We start from the raw sequence: 27,926 nt of genomic DNA on the forward strand, positions 1-27,926 counted from the left end.
CCCATTGATCCAGCCACTTGCTCCTAGATTGAGGTCCTTGCACCCCCCAAGAGTGGGTTTCTAGGGAGAGTGTGTGTCTGAAAGGTTAATACAGAGCAAGTTGCTTTCTACATGTTTCACTCAGTCACCACAAAACTTTGATATAACCGATATTATATGCCTTTTCCAGTGGAGGAAAGGAGGAACTAAGTAATTTGCCCAAGGTTACAGAGGCAGGGCTGGAATTAATCTCAGCTTTATCTAACCCCAAAGCCCACTCTTTCCACTGAGCTTTTGCTTTTCAAACGGAAAATGCCAGGGACTGTGGCATGCATTTGAAAAGGAATCCCGACTTGAGCTGATGAATGGATATTAGACTAGATAATTCTACTGTCAGTGAAAATGGAAGGTGACTTTCAAGCCTTTTTTGAAACTTTGGATAGATTTAATTAGTACTGCTAGAATTAGTTATTTGAGAAGATAAATACTTAGCAAGTTTGATACCTCTGATAAACTCTAATTGAATAATTGTGCTACCTTTTAAAAGATTAAGTGATAGATTCAAGGACCTGCAAATGCTATATTTTTTAAGAGTTTTAAAAATTGAGGTAAAATTTACAGTGAAATGCACAGATCTTAAGTTGGATGAGTTTTGACAAATGCATAATAAATCCATGTAACTCACACCAACCAAGATCTATCGTTACTAAAAGTTTCCTGGTGCCCCTTTCCAATCACCTGCTCCCCAAAGGTCACCACTGTGCTGTGATTTCCACTACCACACATTAGTTTTGCCTGTTAAGTGGTATATTTTGTGTGAAAGAAAAGCAAATGCAAAACTCTATGGCACCTTACAGTGTACTCAAAAGCAGCCACAGCTGTTAAACACGGTGGAGGGCCGGCCCCGTGGCTTGGTGGTTAAGTGCGTGCGCTCCGATGCTGGTGGCCCGGGTTCGGATCCCGGGCGCGCACCGAGGCACCACTTCTCCGTCCATCCTGAGGCCGAGTCCCACATACAGCAACTAGAAGGATGTGCAGCTATGACATACAACTATCTACTGGGGCTTTGGGGGAAAAAATAAATAAATAAAATCTTTAAAAAAAAAAAAAAACACGGTGGAGCTCTATCCTCTCGTGTTCTTTCAAAAAGACAACTTCAATGCTTTGTGGATTAGAGTTTTTAAAATGCTATTTTAAATTTAATTAAATAATCAGTTCTGGCTCCTGAGAAAGAAAAACGAATATGCACTTTACCTAAATTGCTTCCTTTTGAAACTCTTCAACGACATTTGGGAAACCAAGTTTACAGGCCACCGATTATGCACTTCAAACACTTACTTTTATGTTCCCCCAGAAGAAAGTGACACTGGGGAAGTGACTGTATTTGAAATATTGGGAGACTGCTGGCTCGCCCTTAAAACCCGGGTTCCGTCTGCGGGCTGTGGGTTTGTGTGCGTTAGGGGCTCTGCACCCCCTTCCCGCAGGCCCTGGCCGGTCATGCGCGTTTCCTGCCCGGTTTCCCGTCCAGCAGCGCGCTAGCCGGGCGCGGGCAGGAAAGGATGCGCTGCCCAGATGGGGGCGGGGGGGGGGCAGACCTCGCCAAGGTCCCCCGCCCTCCGGGTGCCGCCCTCCCCGCGCCGTCGGGGGCGGGCCCGGGTGGGGCTGCGGGAAGCTCGCCCAGCTGGCCAGGGCGCGCAGTCCCGGGACGCGGGATGCTCGGCGCGCTGCCTCGCGGCCCCCGAGGCTTCCTTCCTGACGCTCTCCTCGTCACCTCGCTCGCCCCGGCCCGGGCTGCTGCGCCCACCCATCCCGAGAGGTAAGAAGAGCCTTCCGCGATCCGGCGGCGCTTCTGTGCCGCGAGGACTCTCGGTGGCTCCGCCGGGGCCGGGCAGTGCGCCAGGACTCTGCCGCCCCCACCCTCCCCGCAGCTTGAAAGCACAGGTGGACGGTGCTGTTCCCTGGACGTACCCAGTCCCCTTGCCTCCCTTCTTGGTGCTCAGCCTCTGCCGCCGAGGAACACGCTTTAAAAAGTGTGCGTCTCCGTATTTCGGCGTCCCGGCTTGAACGTGAAGCCGGCTCTCCCCTGGCGCAGGTGTTGCCGAGGGACGGAGGCTGACCGGAGACGGGTGTTGAATCCCAGTTGGGACCCAGGAAGAATAACGTGTAGGGATGCTAAGCGTTTCAGAGCAAGTTTGCGTCTTTCCAAATAGAAATCCTTTTTGAGATATAAGCATTTCAAAACAGTCCTCATTTTAAGAGGGCTTTGTGCTGACGACACGGGCAGGGCTGGATTTCCAAACAAGAACTTGACTTGCGGGCCTTCAGGAAGCTGAGTGGAGGTGGGGAGCGCCTAGCTCCTAGGGAAGCTGCATCCAGCCCGTGGGACCAGGGCAGAGCCGATCGAATATATAAAGCCTGTTTACACGAGCTGCGTTGGAATTAGGGATTTCCTCCTAATAAATATTATTATTAGATATACACACACACACGAGCGTGTGCGTGTTTGTCAGAAGGGTCAAAAATTACTTTGCTTATTTTTATTTTCCGTTTTATTCTTTGATAAGTCATTGGTCCTATGGACTTAGCGTACTTCATTTTCTTTTTCTGCAGCTATGAAGACCCTGTGGGGGTTTATCTTAGCTGGTTTCGGCAAAAATATGGTATCTGAGCTTGGCGTGATGCTGTTAGCCATTGAGAATATTCACAACTGATACCTTTAGAATTTGCCTGTAAACGTTTATGTAAATGCTGTATAGAAGTATTTAAAAATGTGTATGAAATACACTTGAGTTCTTATTTTCTCAAAACGATTCTCAAGCCAAACGTTGTTAAATAGCCAGTACTGTACTGGAAACAGCATGTTGGAAGAAAAGCAAGCAAGGTAAAAAAAAAAAAAAAAAAAAAAAGAAAATTAAAGAAGCACGCTATCTTTTAAAAAAAATTGTAGTGCTTTTTGTCTAGCATTCCATTCCGTTCTGGGGTGCTCTGTTAATGTCTTCACATTAGTTGTTGAGCTAGTAAAAATTCAGCATTTATTTTCAAAAATTTGAGAACATTTTAAAAAACATCCTTACGATTTTCAGGTAGGCTGGTTTATTTTATAATTCCATTCAGCTCTAAATGTGGATTATCACACAATTCTGTGTTTTACTGGTCATTTAATCACAAAATCAGTTGTGATCAGGAGCTTCTTTAAGAAATGGTTGTCATGGGGAAGCAAGCAAATTGGGAGAACCGAGTACAACTTTTGGGAGCGAGGGTCGCTTGCTCTTCCTTACTTTGGTTACTGAGGATCAGTGACTTAAAGGGAGTGTTTAAATTGCCCTCAGCAGCCACATTTGCCCAGGAGATACGATGATACTCGCCTGCTGTCTTTGGCCAAGTTTCCCAGTCCATGTACTAGGAAAGGATTGGGTCAAATCTGTGCCTAATTCCATCCAGCAAAATTGAATTTTCTTTTTCTGTTGGGGAGGGGATGGAGCCTAATCATTTGCATAATTACACTTCAGATCTCCGCTTTCCTTAAGGAAGTCCAGTATTTCCTGTGTTCAACCAATTTCTATTGAAAGAAAGCTCATAGAGACACCAGTTCTCTTTCCATTGAATTTTTTATTATTTCCATCAGTCCTGGGGCCGGCCAGGTGGCACAAGCGGTTAAGTGCGTACACTCTGCTGCGGCGGCCCGGGTTTCGCTGGTTCGGATCCCGGGCGCGCACCGACGCACTGCTTGGCAAGCCATGCTGTGGCAGCGTCCCGTATAAAGTGGGGGAAGATGGGCACGGATGTTAGCCCAGGGCCAGTCTTCCTTAGCAAAAAAAACAGGAGGATTGGCAGATGTTAGCACAGGGCTGATCTTCCTCACAAAAAAATAAAAATATATTTTCATCAGTCCTTCTAATTCCATTAATTTCTGTCTTATCTGAAGGGATGTAACATACATATATTTGGAATATAGTATACTTATTAAAATTAAAATATATTAACTGTGGATAATGGGGAATGTAAACATTAAGAAAATATATATTTGGTTATGTTTAGTAGCCCATAGTTTACTAGACTCTGGTGTGGAAAAAACTGGCTCTTAAATGCCCTAGGTCTTATTCTATCGTCTAATAGTCTGTTTGTATCAACGTTAAGTCCCTCCTCTCGCAAGAACCACAGGCCAGCAGGGTCTTTCCTGCCCTCTGAGGTGGTCTGGGAAGATTGTTGCATGAAATCATCTCTATCTCCTGATGCATACCGGCAGGAACAAGTATTGGAAGACTGACAGGAGATGATAATTGTTATTTATGTTTTCTCTTTAGAGTGCCCTAAACAAGGGAGTCCGGGCCACAGGGAGTTCACCTTTAATTGTAATACTCTGGGTATCTTTTTTAAAGGTCCAATAGTTTTGATGTAGCTCCTAGGCATTAAGAAATGAAGCAATCCAGCTAACACACCAATTGTGCAAGAAAGAGTATTAATAAGCCCATTTGGAAGCAAGGCAGGTCTACACAGCATAATGCAAAATGAAAGTTTGGCAAAAATTTAGTAAATTGATCAGTGTGAAATGCTAAGCAGATGTATCCTCCAGATTGACTATTAGTTTTGATGAAATTAAGCAAATAACAGCAAACTCTCCACTTAAGGATGTGCTGTAAAGAGAAGAGATGGTGTTTCGCAAAGATAATCTTGGTGTTGGACATACCTGCAAGTTCTTTAACAGGCAAGTTATAATGGAAGAAAAGGAGCGTGTAGAATTACAGAGCTTTTCCCTGGGGAACATTAGTGTCCTCCTTACTTTCTTTTCAGTATCAACTAGGAAGTTTGACTTCTTAGAATGGTTTTATTTTATGATTACTATTATATGAATCACATTGAACAGAGCCGTCATTTTTTTTCAGGTTCTAATTTCAGGTGTTTTTGGAAAAAAATCACAATTTGGTTGTGAGAAAGGACATGAGGAGACCAAAGACCTGGGATTTTGCTGATCAGAATGAAACAAATGTTGAAAGACTTTTCAAATCTATTGTTGGTGGTGCTCTGTGACTGTGGTGAGTATTGTGAGTATACTTAATGCTATAGGTATCAATAATTGATGTTTATTTAAACATCAATGTGAGGTGTATAAATGCATGATGTTGACCCTGCGTGAAGAACATGCAGTACCTTTTAAACTGTGATCCTTGCAACCCTGGGTTCTCTTAAGGTACTGCATTATTGCTTCAAATTTCACTTTATATTTTTAAGTCTTTAAAAAAATACTAAAAAGCAACTCACTTTCATTTTAACAAATCAGAGACAATCATGTGACTCTGAGTTCTCTTTGATTGATTTCCTAGTAATTCAGTATTATACATTTAAACTCCACTTACACACATGAAATCATGTTTTACATTTTGGGGTTCTACATAAGATTTTGCTTGACAGGAGAATTTTGCCACTAGAGTATCTTTGGAACCAATCCGAATTTCAGTCCTTGCCAGTTGCATGCCTTAGACAAGTTTCTTAACCTCTTTAAACCTTAGCGATAATATTGACTTCACAGGGTAGTTGTGATGTTAAAATAAAATCAAGAATGTCTGAGCATATAGTAGGTGCTTAATGTTCCTTTTCTTCATTCAGTTTGTTTCAACTAAAAATCGAGTTCGTTTCTCAGAGAGTTTTATGCAACTACTGAACCAATAGATTCAAGAATATAATACTCACTACTTTTCTTTTGATGATTTCCAAATATTTCATAGACATCTAAGCAGCTGATGGTATGAGAGTGGAAATTGTTTTCAAATTGATGAAGAAATTATGATCCAAGAGATAGAGAATCCTGGCTCATGTAATATCAGTGGCACATCTACTTAAATGGACCAGAGTGTGTTCTGTTCATTTTGTCCAGTGAATCTCCTTCCTTAGTCTTTTTTTTGTAAGAAGTTTATTTAAACAAGAAGAAGATGCTTGATTTACTGAAAACCAATCTGGGATTCATTTCTTTTAAAATCATTTATCCCTACTTAAACAGATCGTTGTATGTGTAACAGCCTCATACAAAAAATTATAAGAGTGTGGTTTCAAAATGAAAAAAGTATCATAATCTTCTGTTTAAACAAAGTCTGCAAGGATGTTTGTCATTGTTGAGAGCAAAATATCTTACTGGAATATAAAAATAAAGGTTGAATGAGTGTAAAATAGAGCAGAGCATAGAAGTTGAATGTACAAGCTACTAATGGAAAGGAAAGTATTTTCATAGAGCTGGATTTTTTCCCTTCATTTGATATGGATCAAAATATATCACTACCAGGTAGTTTTTTTTTAAACCACATGCTTATATTGAGACATGAGTTACTTTAAATACAATAAAGAAATGGGGAGAGAGGAAATGAAAGAATAGAGAACACTATACAGTCAAGCACCCCATAATGACATTTCAGTCAACGACGAACCAAATATAGACGGTGTCCTATAAGGTTAGTACCATGTAGCCTAGGTGTGTAGTAGGCTGTACCATCCAGGTTTGTGTAAGTACACTCTATGATGTTTGCACGATGATGAAATTGCCTAACGACGCATTTCTCAGAACGTATCCTCGGTAAGCGAGGCATGACTGTACTGTAGTAGAGGATATGGTAAAACCAAATTGTAGTTTTCTAAATGATAATGTATTCCTCTGTGTAAAAACAAGAGCTCTAGAGTAAAGTAGCGAGTTCTCTCTTTGCTGCTGCTGGAATCCATCAGTTGTATCTTTTTTCTCCATTTCCAGCTGGGCATGTGTGTCTCTTTCAGTAATTGGCTGCCCATCAAATCAGAATCTGATCTGCCTCATTGACAGTTCCTGTCATTAACAGTAGGCTCTCATTAGTTAACTAAGTGGTGTATGCCTCTCAACCTTAAAACAAACACAGAACCATCCTGCTCCATCAGATTCAAATTAATATGACCTTTGTTCTCAGCCTTCGCTCCTTCCTTGGGCTGTGGTGAGAGCTGGAGTCTCTTTAGCCACCCGTTCACAAAAAGGTACCAGGTGGGCTCTGAACCGGTGCACAAGCTGTACCAGAATCAGCCTCCTTCCTCAACCTTGAGTCGTCTCCATCTGAAAGGGAGTGTCCCTCTACTTCTGTATTGACTAAATGAAAAAAAAAGAACTTTATCCTATTACGGTTTTCAAGCAAGTGGTGATCAAGCATTCAGGTCTGTCCAAGTTTTATATATTTTATTTCACCTCATCTTAAATAAGAAATGGGTGAAGTGCTGAACTAATTAAAAAAAAACCCAAACTTTTATGTGCTGATATATTCATGTGCTGATTCTAATGATCGTTGATTGACTACGTGTAAGGGTATATTTAAAGACTACCAAGCCAGGGCCGGCCCCGTGGCTTACTGATTAAGTGCGTGCGCTCCGCTACTGGTGGCCCGGGTTCGGATCCCCAGCGTGCACTGACGCACCGCTTGTCCGGCCGTGCTGAGGCCGCGTCCCACACACAGCAACTAGAAGGATGTGCAACTATGACATACAACTATCTACTAGGGCTTTGGGGAAAAAGAAAAAAAAAAAAAAGGAGGAGGATTGGCAATAGATATTAGCTCAGAGCTGGTCTTCCTCAGCAAAAAAGAGGAGGATTACCATGGATGTTAGCTCAGGGCTGATCTGCCTCGCCAAAAACAAAAAAAAAAAGACTACCAGGCCAAACAACACATTGAAGTCTTTTGGACATGTATGATATATATATTATTATTATATTAGAAATGATGAAATCCAGCCATTTGTGACAATATGGATGGACACTGAGGGTATTATGCTAAGTGACATAAGTCAGAGGGAGAAGGTCAAATACCATATGATCTCACTCGTAAGTAGAAGATAAAAACAACAACAAACAAACATATAGAGGGGCCAGCCCAGTGGCACAAGCAGTTAAGTGCGCACGCTCCGCTGCGGTGGCCCGGGGTTCGCCGTCTCGGATCCTGGGCGTGCACGGATGCACTGCTTGGCAAGCCATGCTGTGGCGGTGTCCCATATAAAGTGGAGGAAGATGAGCACAGATGTTAGCCCAGGGCCAGTCTTCCTCAGCAAAAAAGGAGGAGGATTGGCAGATGTTAGCACAGGGCTGATCTCATCACAAAAAAAAAAACCACATAGAGACAGAGATTGGATTGGTGGTTACCAGAGGGGAGGAGGGGAGGAGGAGAGGGAGGAGGGGAGGGAGGAGGGCGAAAGGGATGATTAGGCACATGTCTGTGGTGATAGATTGTAATTAGTATTTGGGTGGTGAACATGATGTAATCTATGCAGAAATATAAGTATAATGATGTATGCCTGAAATTTATACAATGTTACAAACCAATGTTACTGCAATAAAAAAGTAAATTAATTAAAACTTAATAAATAAATAAATAAATAAAGACTACCAACCCAAACAACATGTTGAAGTCTTTTGGACATGTGTGATATGTATATTATTATTATATTAATATAACATATTGTATTATTATGTATATACAATAAGAATAATAAATTCATACATATGTTGTTTTTCAAACCAAAAGGGTGCTGCAGTCCCTAAGTCTAGAATTATTTCTTACCCTAGGCATAGGCCAGCTGATTGTTGCTTTGCCAAATTCTGTCTCCTTTGATATATATTTGGATAGTGTTCAGAATAGAAGCAAGGATTCTTGTGTGTCTGTGTTTTTTCCACTCTTCAGCTGCTCTGATGAGTCTTTTTTAAAAAGATATGATTGGGGGCCAGCCTGGTGGCATAGTGGTTAAGGTCACGTACTCCGCTTCGGTGGCCTGGGTTCACAGGTTTGGATCCCGGGCGCAGACCTATGCACTGCTTATCAAGCCGTGCTGTGGTGGCATCCCACATATAAAGTAGAGGAAGATGGGCATGGATGTTAGCCCAGGGCCAATCTTCCTCAGCAAAAAGAGGAGGATTGGCAACAGACATTAGCTCAGGGCTAATCTTCCTCATCAAAAAAAAAAAAAAAGATATGATGGATCCTAACTGAGTGATACTTGTGGGCTAGTAGTCATCTTTCCTGTCTAGGCCAGTAGCAGTTACTGTAAGGTCATTAAAATTGCCAAGGACAAGCCAGGCTATTTCCTAAATGTTCACTCTATCCCTTGGATGATCCATGGAGAATAGTGTCAACATTTCTTATTCCTTTAAAAATTTCTGCCTCGTATAAACCGAGGGCACCAGTTCCTTTACTGGTGAAAATGCCCAAGTACTTGTCTTGAATGTCAGAAAATAACAACTTTGAAGTATATTTAGGGTCTTAGATTTTAAATAGTCTAGAGCAGTTTATATTATATCATTTAAACCAAACTTTCTCTCACTTCACTGTAAATCCATTTCCCCCAAATACCTAAACACCAGAATTTGATTACAATGAGAAAAGTGAGGTGTTGGATTTTCATCTTGAGAATTGTCAATTGTTCTTGCATTGTAGATTTTCACTGCAAATATATTACATTGCTGAATGTTGTGAATTCGGAGTATTTTTCACTGATTAGTTACTTTAAACATAACCCTGAAAGATGACCTGTAGGAACAGAGCCACTTTAGAATGGCAACAGCACAGTGCCCAGCTCCCAGGATAAGCGCTCAGCATCCTTTTACATCATTCTTGGCTCAGTTCAAACTTCTCTTGTGTCTAAAATGATGTTTTCTTTGATGTCACCAATAGTGCTGTTCAAATATACCTTTTTAAAACCCATTCTGACCATTTCATTTCAGTTCTTGGAGAAACTGAATACCTCCTCTTGGGAGAGCCAGGCCATGTAGCGCTAAGCAACAACACTGTGTCTGTGGATTTCCATTATTTCGATGGTGCTAATGGGACGCTGAGGAATGTATCTGTCCTGTTGTTGGAGGCCAACACCAATCAGACTGTTACCACTAAGTACCTCCTGACCAACCAGTCCCAGGGGACTCTCGAGTTTGAGTGCTTCTACTTCAAAGAGGCTGGCAACTACTGGTTCACGATGACTCTGGAAGCGACAGATAACAGCACTCCAGTCCCCTGGTGGGAGAAAAGTGCCCTTCTGAAGGTGGAATGGCCTGTCTTTCACGTTGACTTGAATAGGACATCCAAGGCAGCAGAAGGCACCTTCCAGGTGGGGCTTTTTACCAATCAGCCACTGTGCCCATTCCCTGGGGACAAACCCGACATCATGGTGGATGTGATCTTCACCAACAGTCTTCCCGAGGCAAGAACAAGTCAGGGACAGCCACTGGAGATAAGAACCAGCAAGAAGACAGAACTCTCTCAAGGCCAATGGGTTGAGTTTGGCTGTGCACCCGTGGGGCCTGAAGCCTATGTCACTGTGGTGCTGAAGCTGCTTGGCCGAGACTCGGTCATTACCTCCACAGGACCCATTGACCTGGCCCAGAAATTTGGATACAAACTGGTGATGGTGCCGGAACTCACATGTGAGTCTGGGGTGGAGGTGATGGTACTGCCCCCGCCATGCGTCTTCGTCCAAGGAGTGATTGCCGTCTTCAAGGAGGCCCCCAGACCCCCCGGGGAAAGGACCATTCGACTGGCTGAAAACAGCCTGACCTTGGGAGAGAGGAGAACAGTATTCAACTGCACTTTGTTTGACATGGGGAGGAATAAATACTGTTTTGACTTTGGCGTTTCCAGCAGAAGCCATTTTTCCACAAAGGAGAAGGAGTGCATGCTAATTCAGAGAAATATAGGTTGGTATTGAGATTAAAAATTTTTTTAATCAAATTGATGCCTTCATGCAATCAAAATTATTATTTTGAATTTAGGTGAACTTAATTTTCTGTGAACTATATATGATCATTTTTATCATTTACTCCCCATTAGTGTCTCAAATGGTATTATCATCCTTATCTGAAAAGTTAAGAGTACTGATAAGGGTACCCGGCTCACTCTTAACCTCTTTCTGTCTCAGTTTTCCCATCAGTAAGGGGGATAATTAGTATGTACCTCACAGAGTTGTGAGAATTGAATGAAATAAATGTATACAGTTCTTAGCATAGTGCCTGCCACGTAGGAAACACCAATAAACATTAGCCATTATTACAATATATTTTAAAAATTCTATTATTACATCATATGGCAAATCCATAGCAGGTATGATCAGAATTCAAAGCTAAATCCCAAATCGTGTTTAGTAACTTCTGGCTTCCTCTAAGCACGTCTCTTTCCTCTCATGTTCTTCATTGTAGGAATGAAGTCTCTTTAGTGAGCTTTCTGAAAGCAAGATTTCTAAAAACTTCAAATTCTGAATTCTTTGTTTAATGACCTACCTAATCACAAGGAAGCGAGGTTATCACCATCCCTTCCACCCCCGTGCTCCTCTTTGCATTTCTTTTCCTTTTCCTGGGTGTAAGCCTGATCTTGGCAAGAGGTTAATCTGGCAGAGATTGTCTGGTTCGCTTACATGTTCTCTTGTCTTCATCCCCACTGAGCCAAGTGCCCCTCGACGGCCCAAGCCTTGACCATCTTTGTAACCCCAAGTGTTGTGTTTTTTTTTTTCGCTGAGGAAGATTCGCCTTGAGCTAACATCTGTTGCTAATCTTCCTCTTTTTGCTGAGGATGATTTGCCCTGAGCTAACAGCTGTGCCCATCTTCCTCTATCTTGTATGTGAGCTGCCATCACAGCGTGGCCACTGACAGACAAGTGGTGTAGGTCCATGCCCAGGAACTGAATCCAGGCTGCTGAAGCAGAGTGCACCGAATTTAACCACTAGGCCACCAGGGCTAGCCAACCCCAGTGTCTTTTTGCTCCAGATTCACTCACTTCCTCTTCTTAGAAGAAGTCCCTTTCCTTTGACTCCCTTCCCACTCATTGTCCACTTCCCTGCTTGCACTTACCTCTCTATCTGGCCTAGATTATGAGGCCCATCCCTTTACTCACTCTCCTACTAATAGCTTAAACTCCTCTGCCCTTGTCCTTCCGCTGTACCTGCCAGGCCACACCCCAGCTCTGCATGGATCCAGCAAGCTGCGGCTGCCCACTGCATCCAGACTGCACGAGAAGGTCACACCTGGGCAGACCAGGGCCACCATGGGTGGGTCATGCCTCCACCCTCAGCTGGGCTCACCGTGCCACCCAGTGAGGCGCCCTGGTCAGCTCTGCTCCTGTTCTCCACAACAGCTCTTTCAGACCTCCCCCATGGACCTCACGCCCTATTCCCTGGCTAACTGGAAGCCATCAGATGTGAGTGCCCTCACCCTCCTGCTGAAGACTCTGTAGGCCTACAGGCATTGTGCCATCCTCTCCCTCTCCTTTGTCACCGGGGAAGAGGTGTCATTCCTCCAGTACAAGGTCAGCCCTCCCCTCCACTGTGGATTCCAGCTCCTCTGCTCATTTCAGGAAACTTCTGTTTATCATTATCCTCTCTCTCTGTCTTTCACTATCCCTTCTTTACTGGCTCATTCCCATCAGCTTTGACATTTACTTAATTCTGTTATCTAAAAATGAAGCAAACCCCGCCCTTCAACCCCTGGTTCTCCCATAGGTAACACTCTGTCTCTTCTTCCCTTTATAGCCCACGTTCTTGGAAAGGTTTCCTGTACTTTGGGGTTCATTTCTTCACCTCACATTCACTTTTCAACCCACTCTGAACCCACACCCCTCCCTGGAAAACGCTCTCACTAAAGCAGCCAGCACATGACTTCCAGGTCCCAAAATCCGGGGATGCTTTTCAGTCTTCTTCATTGACCTTGTGTCTGTGACCTCATACCTTGTTTATCTCCTACCTCCCTGGCTGTCTCCTTTGCCTGTCAGTTCCACCAGCTCGTCTCATCCGTTAAGTGTTGGACTTCTGCATTTTTTTACTCTTCACATACTTGCTAAGCAGTTACTAGCCTGATGCTGACGACTCCAGATTGGCGTCTCTCTCCTGCATCCAAGTGCTGCTGAATAGCTGTCACCCCTCAGATGTCTCCCAGGCACCTCAAAGGCAACATACCTGGAACTGGACTCAGTTTACCCCCTAAACCTGCTCTTCAGTGCAGGACTCCACCACCCATCTTGTTCAAACCAGAAACCCCAGGAGTGCCCCCCTTCTCCTTCAGCTGCTATAAATAATAAATCATTAAGACCTATGCATTTTGTCTCCTTGGAGCCTGAAGATAGTATGTAAATAACGATTTATAGCAAATATATTAGATATTGCCAAAAATGATTATTTATGATCTTCATTTATCCTATTTAGTGTGAATGTTTATATTTTTCTCTGCAGAAATGTTAATGTGTTTGGTTATGGGATACTGCCTGAGATCCCACTAGGGGGGGTGTTAGTAATATACAGCACAGGGACTGTAATAACTTGAAAAAATCTAGATTGAGAAATTCTAAATTCTGAACACGTCTGCCCCACGGGTTTCTGATAAGGGAGTATGGACCCTGTATCTCAAGGCAAAAAATATGTATATTTAAGTTGAGAATTATTAATGATAGAGAGTATAAATTCATATTCACGTAGTTTTCTTCTATTTTTTTGACAAATAAAAATTGTCTATATTTGGGCCGGCTCCGTGGCTTAGCGGTTAAGTGTGCGCGCTCTGATGCTGGCGGCCCGGGTTCGGATCCCGGGAGCGCCCCGAGGCACCACTTCTCCGTCCAACGTGAGGCCGAGTCCCACGTACAGCAACTAGAAGGATGTGAACCTATGACATACAACTATCTACTGGGGCTTTGGGGGGAAAAAACTGAATAAATAAAATCTTTAAAAAAAAAAAAATTGTCTATATTTAACACATAGTTTTCTTGATAATTTAAATTTTTTGCCCATCTTTTTGTTTCTCTGGTTAGATGATCCTGTTTTAACGTCGTAATGATAGAATAGGAGCTTTTTAACAAAGAATAGTACTGTCACCTGTCAGTTTTTTCTTATTTGCAGCTGTTTGCAATAATAGTGTTATCTTTAATTCTTTGCTGGAATCTTTTAAAACCACTTGTCTACCTTGTGATTTAGTTTACCTAAAACTAGAAAATATAGTTTAAAAAATTCATGTAAGCAGATCTTGGATGCTTTAATACTCCACAATTCTCTAAAAGTGAATGAACCCCTAAAACCTTTCACCCAGTGGAACTCCCGCTCTTCCTTTGGAATTCCTTTAGGATATCTGACATAATAAAGCTAACATTTATATGGTGATTACTTTGCATGAGGCACTGTGCTTTATGAATATTAACCCATTTAATCTTCATAACAACCCTCTTAATCTTCATAACAACCCTCTGAGTTAGGCTTATTATATTGTCAATTTTATAGGTGAAGAAATGGAGGCACCGAAAGGTTAAGTAACTTGCCCAAGGTCAATGGTGGTGAAGTGGCTTAACTACCACTGGTGGTTAGACTGGCTCGAGAGTTTGCTTTTACTACTGTTCTGTACTGCCTTCCATACAATTACCTGTCAATCCGTGTATTAAACAATATAAGGCTTTTTAGATTGAAAAAAAGTTCTAATATTTTCCTCCTCATCTCACTGGTTCATCTTGTGCTGCCACACTCTTGAAAGACATGTAACCCACTTTGGAGTCCACTGGCCCAGGTGTAAACATGATTTGTCCAATATAAGTGAGTCTTGTTCTGTGCACAGAAAGTCTAAACTGCTTTTCCAGGAGACTTTGCTCCTGCTGCTGCTTGTAGCTACTCACTAATGTCTGTAGAATTTTCTTAAAAGCATGTTTTGTTTAGTTACTTTAGTCTCTTGAGCAAAATGTCTTGCAGATGTGAATATTTCATAGGCTGTGTTCCTTCAGATAGTCTTGGGAGTGGAAACAAATCTCCCTTCTCCTATTCCAGACAAATTTTGCTCATTCAGAATTAATATCCTCTAGAGTGGCCTGAAAGGTATTTATCCTGGCCAAACAGGTTTGTTCTATAGTGTGAGCGCATGTGTGACCATGTAAACAAGACAAAACAAACAACCTTTCATTCATGAAGTAGGACTGTTTGGAATATTGGTCATCTTGCTCTTCATTTCTAAAACATAAACTACAGTTATTTAATGACTTCCCATTTTGCCAAGTATTTCCCTCAAAGTTATTAGCAGAAATCTTCAGGGAACAGATAGAGTTACTTACGGCAGTTTTTTTGTTTGCCTGATTAAATTTGTCCATTGCTTTATTTGAATGTTTTCCTGTGTTTCCTGTTTGATTAATTTGGCTTAGAAATAAAAAGACATAAAACGTAGCTTAAATGTTTGTTTATTTTTTATTGTTGATTATCCTACAAGCCATGATTTTACTTTCAAGGGCAAAGGACACAACATTTCAAAATGAGATTTTTGACATTAAGATGCATGCTTTTATTAAAACTTTGATTTTTTTCTGGCACCTACTAATGAAATTATTGTTTTTAGTTTGACAAATGACTTTTGGTATTTAAATAAATTATGTAAAGTGAAAAAAGAGTTAAGAAAGAATAACAAAAGGATTCTCAGCTTTTGTAATTCTACATTTTGTGGTCTTAAATATGAGCACAAAGGAAGGATAAACTGTACATTGACTTAATTTTCAGTTTAGATTTCACAGCAGTGGAATTCCCAGTACATGCTTGAAAAATAAATCATAATACTTTAACTCAGAGAGACTTTAATATGAGAGAGTCCCAAAGCTTTGCAAGCACTGGGAGCTTAGTGCCTGAACAGCTCTGAAGCTTGAGGACAAAGCTGGCCCATTGTTCTGCCGTTTGAGGAGCTGCAGTGTGATCTGGGAGGCACAGAACCAATATTGTGTTCAGTTGGACCTCTGGATGGAACATAATTACCACACCTCAGTTGATGTTGGTCCAGGATACTGGTTTGTAATGCTCCCACTCTTGTGAAAATCCCGGAGACTTTTAATTGCTGTAAAGAAGTCATAGTCCATGACTCACTCACTCCAAAGATTGCACCACTTGGCTCACCTGAGAATGTATCTGCCCTCCACGTTCTCCTCATGTTTTTGTAGTGCTTTGTGTGCCTTTGACTGCATTATGAGTTTTTGTCCATAAAGAATGAAGAAAGACTTTTATGCAGAGGTTGTTTTGGTGCCTAGTGTTGGCATGACCTGATGGGTCTTGGGGTTGGATGGGTGCTGATAGAGAAGGGACTTAGAATAATTTTTTATAGGGGACTATTCAGTTATTCTATCTGGCGTGATTGCATCTATGCTTGGAAGAGAAGTTTGCATTTATCAATCAATAATGACTGTTCTGGGAGTGTTTTGTATGTATTTTGAAGCTGTGGTGTTACATTTATCCCCATTTAGGGTTGTTAAATCTCCTTGCTGACTTGACCCTTTTATCATTAAGTAGTGTCCCACTTTATCCCTGGTAGTATTCTTTGTTCTGCCATCTACTTTGCCTGATATTAATTTAACCACTCCAGTTTTCTTTTGATTAGTGTTCACACCGTATAACTTCTTCCATCTTTTTACTTGTAACCTTTTTATGTATTTGTTTTTTTTTTTTTTTTTGTGAGGAGGATCAGCCCTGCGCTAACATTCATGCCAATCCTCCTCTTTTTGCTGAGGAAGACCCACCCTGAGCTAACATCTATTACCAATCCTCCTCCTTTTTTTCTCTTTTTCTCCCCAAGGCCCCAGTAGGTAGTTGTATGACGTAGTTGCACATCCTTCTAGTTGCTGTATGTGGGATGCCGCCTCAGCATGGCCGGACAAGCGGTGTGTCGGTGCGCACCCAGGATCCAAACCCAGGCCACCAGTATCGGAGCACGCACACTTAACCGATAAGCCACGGGGCCGGCCCTTATGTATTTGTATTTAAAGTGAGTTTCTTTTAGACAACATATAATTGGGTCTTGCTTTTTTATCCAGTCTTACAATCTCTCTTTTAATTGGTGTCTTTAGATTATTTATATGTAGTATAATCATTATATGATTGGATTAAGATCTACCATCTTGGTAGTTTTATATCTGTTCCATCTGTTCATTGTTTCTTTTTCCTCTTTTTTCTGCCTTCTTTGGGGTTAATTGAATATTTTTTATGATTTACTTTACCCTGTTGCTTTATTGTTTATACCTTAAAAAGTTTTTTAGTGGTTGTCCTAGAGTTTACAATATTCATCTTTACTTTCAATCTACCTTCAAATAATGTTATATTGCTTCCTATGTAGTGTTAAGTATTACCGAACCAAGTAGGCTTGCCTCCTGGTGAGTTAAATAAGACTCTACACCAGTGGAAGTTGTCCACAAAGTAAAGAGTATTTGCAGCAAATAGGAGGCCATGAGGAATCATTTCCAAAGTCATGGCATCCCCGGACAAAGGGAAGCAGGAACTTTTATTTCAGTTGGGGAATGAATATTCAAAAGGGAGAGGTGGGTATTTGCTTGCACAGGCTCAGCTGGAGAACATGCTTCCACATGAGGCCAAGACCCTCCTGGAGAGATCTTTGCATTAAAAATAAGGCAAAGGTCATGGGCATAACTCTTGTGCTGAGGCTTGGTCAGTTTCAGGATGGCTGGTGGTTATATCACCTTAACATACAAAAGGAAAAGAAACAACTTGGAAAAACAGTTAATTGCTTCCAAATGCCCCTTTACTCTTTCTCCAGGCACCTAGTCGGTAATGTAGGGACCTTATAACAGTACACTCCCAATTCATTCCTCCTGTTCTTTGTGTGATTGTTGTCATACATTTTACTTTATATAGGCTATAAACACATAATACATTGTTAGTATTTTGCTTTCGACTATCAATTATATTTTAGAGCATTTAAAAATTAGAAAAAGTGAATTTTATCTTTACCTTTATAAATGCCATTTCCGGGCCGGCCCCATGGCTTAGCGGTTAAGTGCGCGCACTCCGCTGCTGGCGGCCCGGGTTCAGATCCCAGGCGCGCACCGACACACCGCTTCTCCGGCCATGCTGAGGCCGCGTCCCACATACAGCAACTAGAAAGATGTGCAGCTATGACATACAACTGTCTACTGGGGCTTTGGGGGAAAAATAAATAAATAAATAAAATTATAAATGCCATTTCCGGCACTCTTCATTTCTTTAGATAGATGCAAGTTTTTGTCTGGTATCATATTCCTTCTGCCTGAAAGATTTTATTTTAACATTTCTTGTGGTGAAGGTCTGCTGGTAATTAAGTCTATTAGTTTTTGTTTGTCTGAAAAAGTCTTTATTTCTCTTTCATTTTTGAAAGATATATTCATTGGGTATGGAATTCTGGGTTGGTCATTTTTACTTTTAGTTTTAGAGATATTACTGTATTATCTCTGGTTTGCATGATGAGAAGTCTGCCGTAATTCTCATCTTTATTCTTCTGTATGCGATGTATTTCCACCTTCCCCCTTCTCTCCTGCCATAGCCTACAAAGTTTTCTGTTTGTTTTTGGTTTTTAGTACTTTGCATATAGCATGTTTAAGTTTTTTGTTTATTTGCTTTTTTGTATTTATCCTTCTTGGTGTTTTCTGAGCATCTTGGATGTAGTTTGGTGTCTTTCATTAATTTTGGAGAATTCTTGAACATTATTCTATTCTCTTCTTCTCTTCTGGGATTCTAGTTACTTGTATAAGAGACTATTTGATATTGTCCCACAGCTCTTGGGTATTCTATTCTGTTTTATTCACTCTTTTTTCCCCTCTTTGTGTTTCAGTTTGTGTGATTTCTATTGACCTATATTCAGATTCATTGTTTCTTTCCTCAGCTGTGTTGAGTCTACTGATGAGCCTCTAAAGCATTCTTCATCTCTGTTATCATGCTTTTCATTTCATTCCATTTGACTCTTTTTAGTTCACAATTCTTTGATGAAATTTTCCGTCTGTTTATGCATCTTGTTCACTTTTTCCACTCAAGTCTTTAACATATTAATCATTGTTATTTTAACTTCTCTGTTTGATAGTTCCAATATCTGGGTCACATCTGAGTCTGGTTCTCTTGATTACTTTGTCTCTTGATAGTTTGTTTTTTTCTTGCTTCTTTGTGTATCTCATAATTTTTGGTTGAAAGTTGGACATCTTTTTTAGAACTGTAGAGACTGATAAATAGTATTTATGTTTGGAAATCGGCATATTTTGTTTTTGCTAGGTCTTTATTGTGGGGATTGGGTCAATGTGGTAAGAAATTGAGCCATTTTCGTTTTTGCTCTTGCTATGGCTACCCACAGTGCGTGACCGAGTTCAAAATTTTCTAATGTTACTTCGTGATTAGGGTAGGAGTTTGGTTGCCAGAGGGGTTTTCTCCATGCTTCTGTTGCACCCTCAGCTTTAGGGTTGAGCCTGCACATCAGAGAGGTTTTCTTGTCACTCTTGCCCCTGCCTCAGCAGTAGACAGTTGTTATTTGATACTTGGTAATTGCTGTCCTGGTGCAGGGTGGGGGTGGGCTATGGGAGTGGGAGAGCAACCTTTTTGTTCCAGTTCAGCCTTAAAATCTTAGGCAAGTGCTGTGCCCCTGAGTTTCAGAGATGGGGCTTTCTTGATGATCCTGCCCCTCCCCAGTGGTAGAAACCTTCTAATAGTCTGGCCCAGGATATTTTCTGCTCCTCTCTGGGGTGAAGGGTTTTCTTCCTTTTCCATTCCCTAGTGGCACTGGGTATCAGCCAGTGGTCTTAGAGTAACAGGTATTTGCTGTCTTGTCCCAGTGGTTGAGACTTTTGTTGATAGAGCTGATGTAGAGGAGGATCTGGGTGAGGTTTGCATCTTTCCCACAGTGCTGCTTCTTCCCTCCTCGGGATTCCACCATGAGGGAGGCTTTCTCTTGTCTTGTGCCTGTGCTCAGTCCTTCTTGTGAGCATCTGGTGAAAACCATGGAGAAGAGCTGGCAAGTGGGTACACATTCCCCTTGTGTATGTGGCTCCCAGGGGTTCTATATTCTCATGATAGCCCACACGAGGCCTCTAGCAATTCATTACGTTTTTAGATGATTTCTCACCAGTTTGTATGAGGCCTGATGTCTGCCCCAGTAAGCAGTGTTTGCATCCTGTCTTTCCTTGTATTTCAGGTTAGTTGGTTGCCCTGTGACCTTAGCTCTGTGGTGGGTTCTAGAAAGGTTAGTAATTTGTAGATTATACAGCTTTTCTTTGTTTTAAGAATAGGAGCAGCACTCTTTTCCAGATTTTTCACATCTTTAGGAATGTTTTTATTTACTGACTTTTCAAGGCCTGAGGTTTGAGTTTTGCTGCTTCATTTGGCTGCAGTTCAAGTGATTCTCAAATGAACTAGCATTAAAAGCATGGCTAATGTCCTTGCAGAAACTTGGGGACTGTGGCAGCCGTGGAGCCAGTGTAGTGCCACGTGTGGGGATGGTGTCAGAGAGCGTCGCCGCGTGTGCCTGACTTCCTTCTCCTCCAGACCTGGCTGCCCCGGAATGTCCTCGGAGACCTCCCCATGTTCCCTGGAGGACTGTGCTGGTAGGTATTCTTCTTTCAGGAATCTCTCCTCAGAGCCTCCATCAGAGGGAATATTGAACCCAGGCCTGCCTGAAAATACCAGTCTGAGTTCAGGAGTGGATTCATTAACCCTCTGTTACTGCTGTTGGCTGTGCTAACCCTATTTTCCTTAATGTGTCTATGACTGGGAGTAGCTGGCCAGTGGAATGACAGGGGATTTAACACTGTAGAAGATCAGGAAAGGACAAGGAAATCTATCTAAATTAAAGATTCAGACATATTAAATAATTTTTAAAAACACAAAAACGGGAGAGATGGTTATTTCTTCCCCAGATTGTTTTGTTTTATTTTGTTATTTCTCCCTCCTCCCACCAAAATTGTGGAAAAACATACAAAAAATTTTTTTCTCCTCATCATCCCAGAGAAGCCCCAGGGGACCACATAAACCGTTATTTGTCAAAAAGGGGGAAGACACCCTGCCTTATCCCCTGAATGGCTCTACATATATTCTTTACCACCCCTAGTCAGGAGGAGAAGGTAGGGAGATTTCTTCTTTCCATCACCTGGAGACTAACTTTTCCTTGATCCTCTGAGCATCTGCAAGGCACACACTAGGAGGTGCTCAATGAGTGTTTGATGTGAATGGTCCGTAGATGTGATGCTCACATAGCTCAGTTAGGTTTGCTTCAGCTTATGGAGCTGCATCCCATTCGTTTGCCACAGGTTACAGTAACAAAGACTCCTTGCTCGTCCCACACACCATCCCACCTTCTGATACACAGTCAGCCCCCTATTTAGTTGGCCAGCCTTCGCTCTGGTCCTGACTCTTAGATAAAGTCCTTCTGTCAAGTCCTGCCTTCTTCCACTCTCTAATTCCAGGTTAAAAAGCCATCCCTAGTTCCTTGTCCCTTTGGGATCTGGAGGAGTTCGGTGTTTTTCTCTGTTTAGCTCTCAACATACCTTTTGGCTAAAGAGCACCTTTTAGGCGAAACCACAGGCAGCTAGCAACACCTTGGCTGATGTCCCTGCCTGTGGCCTTAGAAGATTATTCTTGCTATCTTGTCTTTCCAGCAGTGCTATACACCTTGTTGCCTTTATTCTAGCATCCTGAGGATGTTTTCACTTCTGAGTTTTTCCTATTACAGCCTCAGTCCTAGGCTCTTCTCCTAATCCTCAGCCTGTCCTTCTTTCCTAATCCCTGGGCCCCACGCTGGATCTGTTCTTTCTCCAGTTATGTTTCATGCTGTTGTCTAAGGCTCTCTTCTGTGTCTACTCTTTTCTTTATAAGTTCTCTTCACTTTCCACAGCTCCTTCCTTGTGTATAACTTCCTTCAAATACGCCTGCTCCTCTAAATTCTGGGAGAGCATATGGTGTTAAGATATTCCGTCTAGAGTTCCATAATACTAAATGAATTTAAAATCAATTGCCACTGGCTTCTACTGCACCTTTGGAAGTGACAATGGTATCAACCATTTATTGACCATCTGCTATATGCCAGCACTTTAAATACATTATCTCACTTAAAGCCCACAATAACTCTACAAGGTAAGGATTATTATGGTGGGCTCAAATCTTGAGAGCTTGCTGTCTGCCAGGCATTTTTCTAAGTGCCTTGCACATATGAAGTAGGTGCATCATGATCTCCACATACAGATTAGGACTCTGCGGCCCAGAGAGGGTAAGTGACCTGCCGAAGACCATAAAGCTAGAAAGCAGGGGAGTAGATCTGACCCCATACTAAGCTACCTATCTTGACTACTTTGCCTTTATATAAAGGCCAGTCTAGCTTTCTAGAAGCATCAACAACCCGGAATTTGCAATCATTTTTGAGGATATGTGGTATTATTTCATATCATGTTGTGGTATCTTAACTCTTTAATATCGGGTGGGAACTAGAAATTTTTACATTACCAATTAGCAAAAAGGGTAAGTGCTATAGACACCACTACTTCTACTATAGGTGGTTCTCACATAAGTGCTTATCTTGGTAAAAATGATCATTTCTTCCAAGTGTTCTCTTTTTCCTATTTACCCTATTTTCCACTCTTTGGAAATGTAAAGATCTGTTTGCGAGCTGCTTAGCATCAGGTAATCTCCGTCACTTTAGGTGAAGGAGGAAAGACTAGATGAGGCAGAGATGGGAGAGGTCAGCAGCTTTTGGGCTTTTCTCCAGCCATGGTTTTGCAGGGAGCTAGCCAGAGTCAGAGATAACAGCTAAGTAAGGGGTTCCATAGTGTGCAGTTGCAATGCTGCTTCCCGCTGATGTAAGCAGCCACTGCAGATGGAAGCAGTGATAAGTCAGGAACCAAGTCTTTCGTTGTTCAACTATTTTCACTTGGTCGAGAGTTTAGAGTTTTGTTTGGCTTTGAAAGGATATTTTTATGCCCAAATCTGAGTGTAGCTCTATATTAATTTGGTCCATCTTGTTCAACACAAGAGTGGGAAGATCCATTCGCCATTGCACCCGTGTTCTGTCTGGTGAGATATTGATCATTTTGCTGTTACCTTTTTAATAATAAATTAATTAATCTACCATTTATTGAGTACCAACTCTGTGCAAGTTACTGTGACTGGGGTTGGGAATATATGGATAAGACATGTCCCTCTCTGGAGGGGGCTTGATATAGTAGCTCAACAGACACATAAACAGGTGTAATACAGAGTACAATAGAGAGCCTGCAATGATGAAGGTACCCACAGCTTGCTGTAGATGCTTGCAGAGGTGATAATCTGTGCTGGGAACATCTCCGTTCTTGGAGGAGGCGATATTTGAGCTGAAGTTTGAGAGCTGAGTAGGTGTCACCCAGGTGAACTAGGGGAGAAGGGGAATTTTAGCAAAGAGAGCAATGGATGAAAGCATGGAAGAGAATGGCACATTAAGAGACCCAAAGAATTGAAAATAGTTTAATGTGGCTAGAGCATAGTGTGTCAGGAGGGAGTGGTAAAAATGAGGCTGAACAGGTAGGCAGGGGCCAGATCCTGAGGGGCCTTGAAGGTTTGGACCTGTATTTTAGAGGGATCTCTCAGCTGTAGTGTAGAGTACAAATCAGAGGGGGTAGGAGTGGCAGCAGCGAGGGCTGTTAAGAGTTTTTCAGGAACCCAGCTGAAAAATGAAGAGCTGGCAGTGGGGTTGCAGAGGAGAGGCGGATTCAAAGACTCTGGATGTGGTGAGTGATGGAGAGAGAAGCATCAAGGATGAAACCCAAGGTTCTAGTACTGGCAACTGCATGGACAGCAGGGCCATGCCCTTGAGATTGGATATATCACATGAGGCATAGGTTCTGGGGGGAGGATGATGAGTCTTGGGCATGTGGATGTGAAGATGTTGGTGGGACATTGATGGAGAGAGCAGAACTAACAGAGCCACGATGGGATCTAGTCTCCCTGGCTCCAAAGTTCATGTTCTTCCCTCCAGTTAGTTAAGTGAATGTTATCATTGAAACTAAGCAGAGAAAAAGTCACAGGAAGTGTCAGACAGTAGCCAGTGCTGCAGAGGTCAAGGAATATCAGGACAGAACTCCTTTGAATTTAGCTATTAGATCGTTAATGACCTTGACAGGATGCATTTCATTGGAATCCTGGGGGCAGGTTGCAGGAGCCAGAGATGATGATGTGAAGCAATAAGTCAGCAAATGTGGACTCCTCTTTTTGTGAACTTGGCTGGGAAGACCAGGAGCAAGATCTGGCTATGGCAGTAGTGAGAGGGCTCTAGAAAGGTCTTTTTAAAGTGAGAAGAGCCCGAGTGTGTTTCTGTGGAGCTGCATAGAAGAGAAGCTAGAGATAATTGGTACAGAGGGACGATCCCCCTAGAGAAGGGTGGCCTCGAGAGCACTGGGTGGACTCGCTTTATAGGAAGACACTTCTCCCACTAATTCCACAGAGAAAGAGGTCAATCCAGGTGTGGCTGCTCGTAAGTTTTATAGGGGAGGAGAGGATGGCAGAAGAAGCTGGGGATGTGCTTGCCTGATAGCTTCTATTTTTTGTGACCTAGCAGACTGCTGAGGAAGGGGATTAGGTAGGGGGCTTGAGGAAAGTGGTGAAACTTTGAGGCAGTACTGTAGGGGATGGAAGAGAGAGTCGCTTAGGGACCCGTGGAAGGATTTGTGGGCAGCTGTGGTTGGGCGCTGACAGTGCGCAGAGGCGCTGGCCTGCGTGGGTGCCTTATTTTCTCCGCCAGAGCTCAGGGCCTGGGTGCAGCAGCAGAGGATCCACATGACTGGGTTTATCTAGGGATGGACTTTTGCTGCAGAGCAGGGAAAGGGGTATATCTCAGTACTAGCGGTGAGAGAGTTGAGGTTTTGGCAGGAGAATGGTTTAAGTGATGGATCACAGGTGTAGGGAGAGAAGTGAGGCCAGGAGGTGGCTGGCAGATTGGGAAAAAATGGAGGGGTTGGGGAATCTGAAGTTGCAGTGAGGTTGAATACCCGGTGTAGTAATCATGAGTGGGAGAGAGGACCGGATATAGCCAGAAAGTGGGCTCTGAAGTTGAAGAGTTCAGAAGAGGAGCAGCTGTAGACAATGGAAGGCGTGATCTGTGATCTGTTGGATGGACACTGAAGCACTCAGCTGGTCCTAGCTATGGGATGGTGAGGAAGACTGGGACCCAGGTGGTAGTGACTGATGGCTGCCACAAGATTGGGAGATGACAGGGTTGAAGGACGAGTAGGGGGCTGGTCTGAGTGGATGGCATGGGCATCAAAAGAGTAGAAGTTTTATACAGAGGTGAAAGAGTTGGTTGAAAATGGCAATCAGGAATGAGGAGACTGAGGACACACTGTGCTGCTGGTCCTCTTTGCTTATAAAGTATGTGTCACAGCTTCCACCCAGGAGGATGGGCAGGGGGAAGCTGTGCCCTGCAGGCTATTCAGTCGTCAGGTAAGGCAAGGAGGCAAAGGGAGCATTTGGTGGAGAGTCTGTGGATGTGAGGAGGTTGGTTATCAGGTGTCCTATAGAGTTCAGTAGAAAGGAGAGGGGAGGGTGGGAGGATGGGTCCAGGAGATGATGCACAGAGCTGGTGGTGATAAGACTGTGGGAAAGAAGAGATAGGACAGGTGACTGGAAGGGCTTGAATGGAGGACAGTGACCAAGGAGGAAAGCGAGGTGAGGCCTGGTGGCATTAGGTGGTCTCAGGTTCCCAGGTATTTCAGTGGCAGTACAGCCTGAGGCCCCAGCTGGCCTCTGAGTCTTAGTGAAACATTTTGATGACTGTAGGACAAACCAGTTTGAGAAAGCAGAGAAGAAGAGGAGAAATGAACGCCACATGGAAGGTAGCAAGAGGAGCGGACGGCTGAAAATAAAAGAGTGAGAAAGCAGAGGAACATTTCAACATTTAGGAAAGACAGTTCCTGGGTATTAGAAGGGAGGAATGAGTTGTATTATATTGCCGAAAGTCTTCCTTCACCTATTAATGTCTCTCGAGATGTGCAAATTTAGGTACAACCTACCGAAATTATTTTGCATTCCAAGTTTTATACTTGGTAAGAATTTTCTGATGTGCATTTTGAAGGTACATTTAACTACAGATATCCCATGTTTACGTTATCTTAAGAAAAAACCTGGATTTTTCCTTGGAACTTCCCTCATGATGCTTCTATGTAGAAAATTTGAGACAAGTGTCAGCAGGAGCTAAGGAGTCACCTTGATTGTGGCTGAACTGGTCACCTCACTTCTCTGGGTCTCTGTTTCTTAGCTTGGCTTAAGCTGCCAGCAGAGATACACGTAGTAGAACCAGAAATCCTAGTCCTTGTTTATTTTACTTCTTCCTTTATCTGCTAGATAATTAGAGCAAGCCACTCAGCGACCTTAAAACCACCGGAGAAAACAATACTAAAGAATACATCTGTTCTTCCTTTTTTAATAGTTTTCCAGCCATCCAGTCCGTCTCCTCTTCAGCCCCAGGGCCCAGAGAAGTCCAACAACATTGTGACGGTCACCGGTATTTCCCTGTGCTTGTTCATCATCGTGGCCACCATCCTCATCACGCTGTGGAGGAAGTTCGGCCGCCCCCCCAAGTGCAGCACCCCCGCTCGGCACAACTCCATCCACTCGCCCAGCTTCCGGAAGAACTCGGACGAGGAGAACATCTGCGAGCTGAGCGAGCAGCGCGGGAGCTTCTCGGATGCGGGGGACGGGCCTGCGGGGGGTCCGGGGGACATGGGCATCCCTCTGACCTACAGGCGGAGTGTGCCGGCCGCTCCCGAGGACGACGCTTCCGGCAGTGACAGCTTCCAGTCCAACGCCCAGAAGATAATCCCGCCGCTGTTCAGCTACCGCCTGGCCCAGCAGCAGTTGAAGGAGATGAAAAAGAAAGGCCTGACAGAAACCACTAAGGTGTACCACGTGTCTCAGAGTCCCCTGACGGACACTGCCATCGACGCCGCCGCGCCCCCCTTAGACTTGGAAAGCCCAGAGGAAGCTGCCGCAAACAGGTTCAGGATCAAATCCCCATTTCTGGACCAGCCTGCCATCAGTGCCGGGGAAAGGCCCCCCTCCAGGCTGGATTTCACCGTCTCTCAGGCCAGTTGCGCTGTGAGCCCCAGCCAGACCCTGATCCGCAAGTCCCAGATGAGGCACGTGGGCAGCAGAGGGGGGCTGTCGGAGCGGAGCCACCCCAGGGGTTCCCATTTCCGGAGGACGGCTAGTTTCCACGAAACCAAGCAGGCCCGGCCGTTCCGGGAGAGGAGCATGTCCACGCTGAGCCCGCGGCAGGCCCCGGCCTACAGTTCTAGGACGCGGACCTGGGACCAGGCAGAAGAAAGACTTCGGCCTCAGAGTCGAGGTGCTGCCCTGCTTCCTGAGAAACTGGACCATTTCCAAGGGGCAGGTGGAACCGGTGGTTCATTAAGCCCTCTCCCTAAATCCTACCCCTTGGGGCAGCCCACCAGGAAACCAGACCTGGGGGATCGCCAGGCGGGATTGGTGGCAGGAGGTGAGAGAACGGAGCCTCACAGAGCTCGGAGGGGACCGTCCCCCAGTCACAGGAGTGTCTCAAGGAAGCAGCCTTCCCCCACGGCCCCCAAAGATAGCTACCAGAGGGTCAGTCCTCTGAGCCCGTCTCAATGTCGGAAAGACAAGTGTCAGAGCTTCCCGGCCCACGCCGAGTTTGCCTTCTACGACAATACATCTTTCGGCCTCACTGAAGCAGAGCAGAGGATGCTGGACCTCCCGGGGTATTTTGGGTCAAATGAAGAGGATGATACCACAAGTACTCTTAGCGTGGAGAAGCTGGTCATCTAGACCAAGAACCAGCCTGAGACTTCACACAACTGGGGTCCTGTGCTCAGGTTGTGATATCAGCTGCTCACATTGTTCTGTAGACTGTTTTGTATAACTATTTGTTCAGTAGGACAGAATGGTGGGGGGATAACTCACGCAGACCAGCATGTGTGTGTGCCCAGGTCTTTTAACTCATAAGGAAGAAGTTATTTATCCTGACTTTCCCTTTGTTATCCTATTTCTGTTGGTTTATTACTAATAACAATGATAATAAAATTTAAACCAGAGTGAAATAGGGTTTGGTCTCTCATGTGGATATGAAAGATGACAAGATGTGACTTGTGAGGATGAAATGCTTTTAATACTTCATTGGCAGCTTCCCACCGGAAACAGAAATTTGTAAGTCTCAACTATAAAAGGGCTGGAACAA

The 27,926-nt window shown here is 43.4% G+C and overlaps 1 protein-coding gene across 1 annotated transcript; it reads left to right on the plus strand.

Moving 5' to 3' along the window:
* The first annotated feature begins 1,640 nt into the window (after window positions 1–1,640).
* On the plus strand, window positions 1,641–27,783 carry THSD1 (thrombospondin type 1 domain containing 1). The gene is made up of 5 exons (XM_004433691.3): window positions 1,641–1,795; window positions 4,863–5,012; window positions 9,692–10,657; window positions 20,143–20,301; window positions 26,142–27,783. The coding sequence occupies exons 2-5, from the start codon at window positions 4,955–4,957 to the stop codon at window positions 27,515–27,517; spliced, it is 2,559 nt and encodes an 852-aa protein (XP_004433748.2). The 5' UTR covers window positions 1,641–1,795; window positions 4,863–4,954; the 3' UTR covers window positions 27,518–27,783.
* Window positions 27,784–27,926: the final 143 nt, after the last annotated feature.

The sequence above is a fragment of the Ceratotherium simum genome, chromosome 10, assembly GCF_057802395.1.
Source record: "Ceratotherium simum simum isolate JZ-2026a chromosome 10, ASM5780239v1, whole genome shotgun sequence".
NCBI classification, from domain to species: Eukaryota; Metazoa; Chordata; class Mammalia; order Perissodactyla; family Rhinocerotidae; genus Ceratotherium; species Ceratotherium simum.

Coding starts and splice junctions, on each gene's coding strand:
- THSD1 (XM_004433691.3), top strand. CDS start 4,955: ATGAAACAAATGTTGAAAGACTTTTCAAATCTATTGTTGGTGGTGCTC. Junction 10,658..20,142: donor GCTAATTCAGAGAAATATAG/GTTGGTATTGAG, acceptor ATGTCCTTGCAG/AAACTTGGGGACTGTGGCAG. Junction 20,302..26,141: donor TTCCCTGGAGGACTGTGCTG/GTAGGTATTCTT, acceptor CTTTTTTAATAG/TTTTCCAGCCATCCAGTCCG.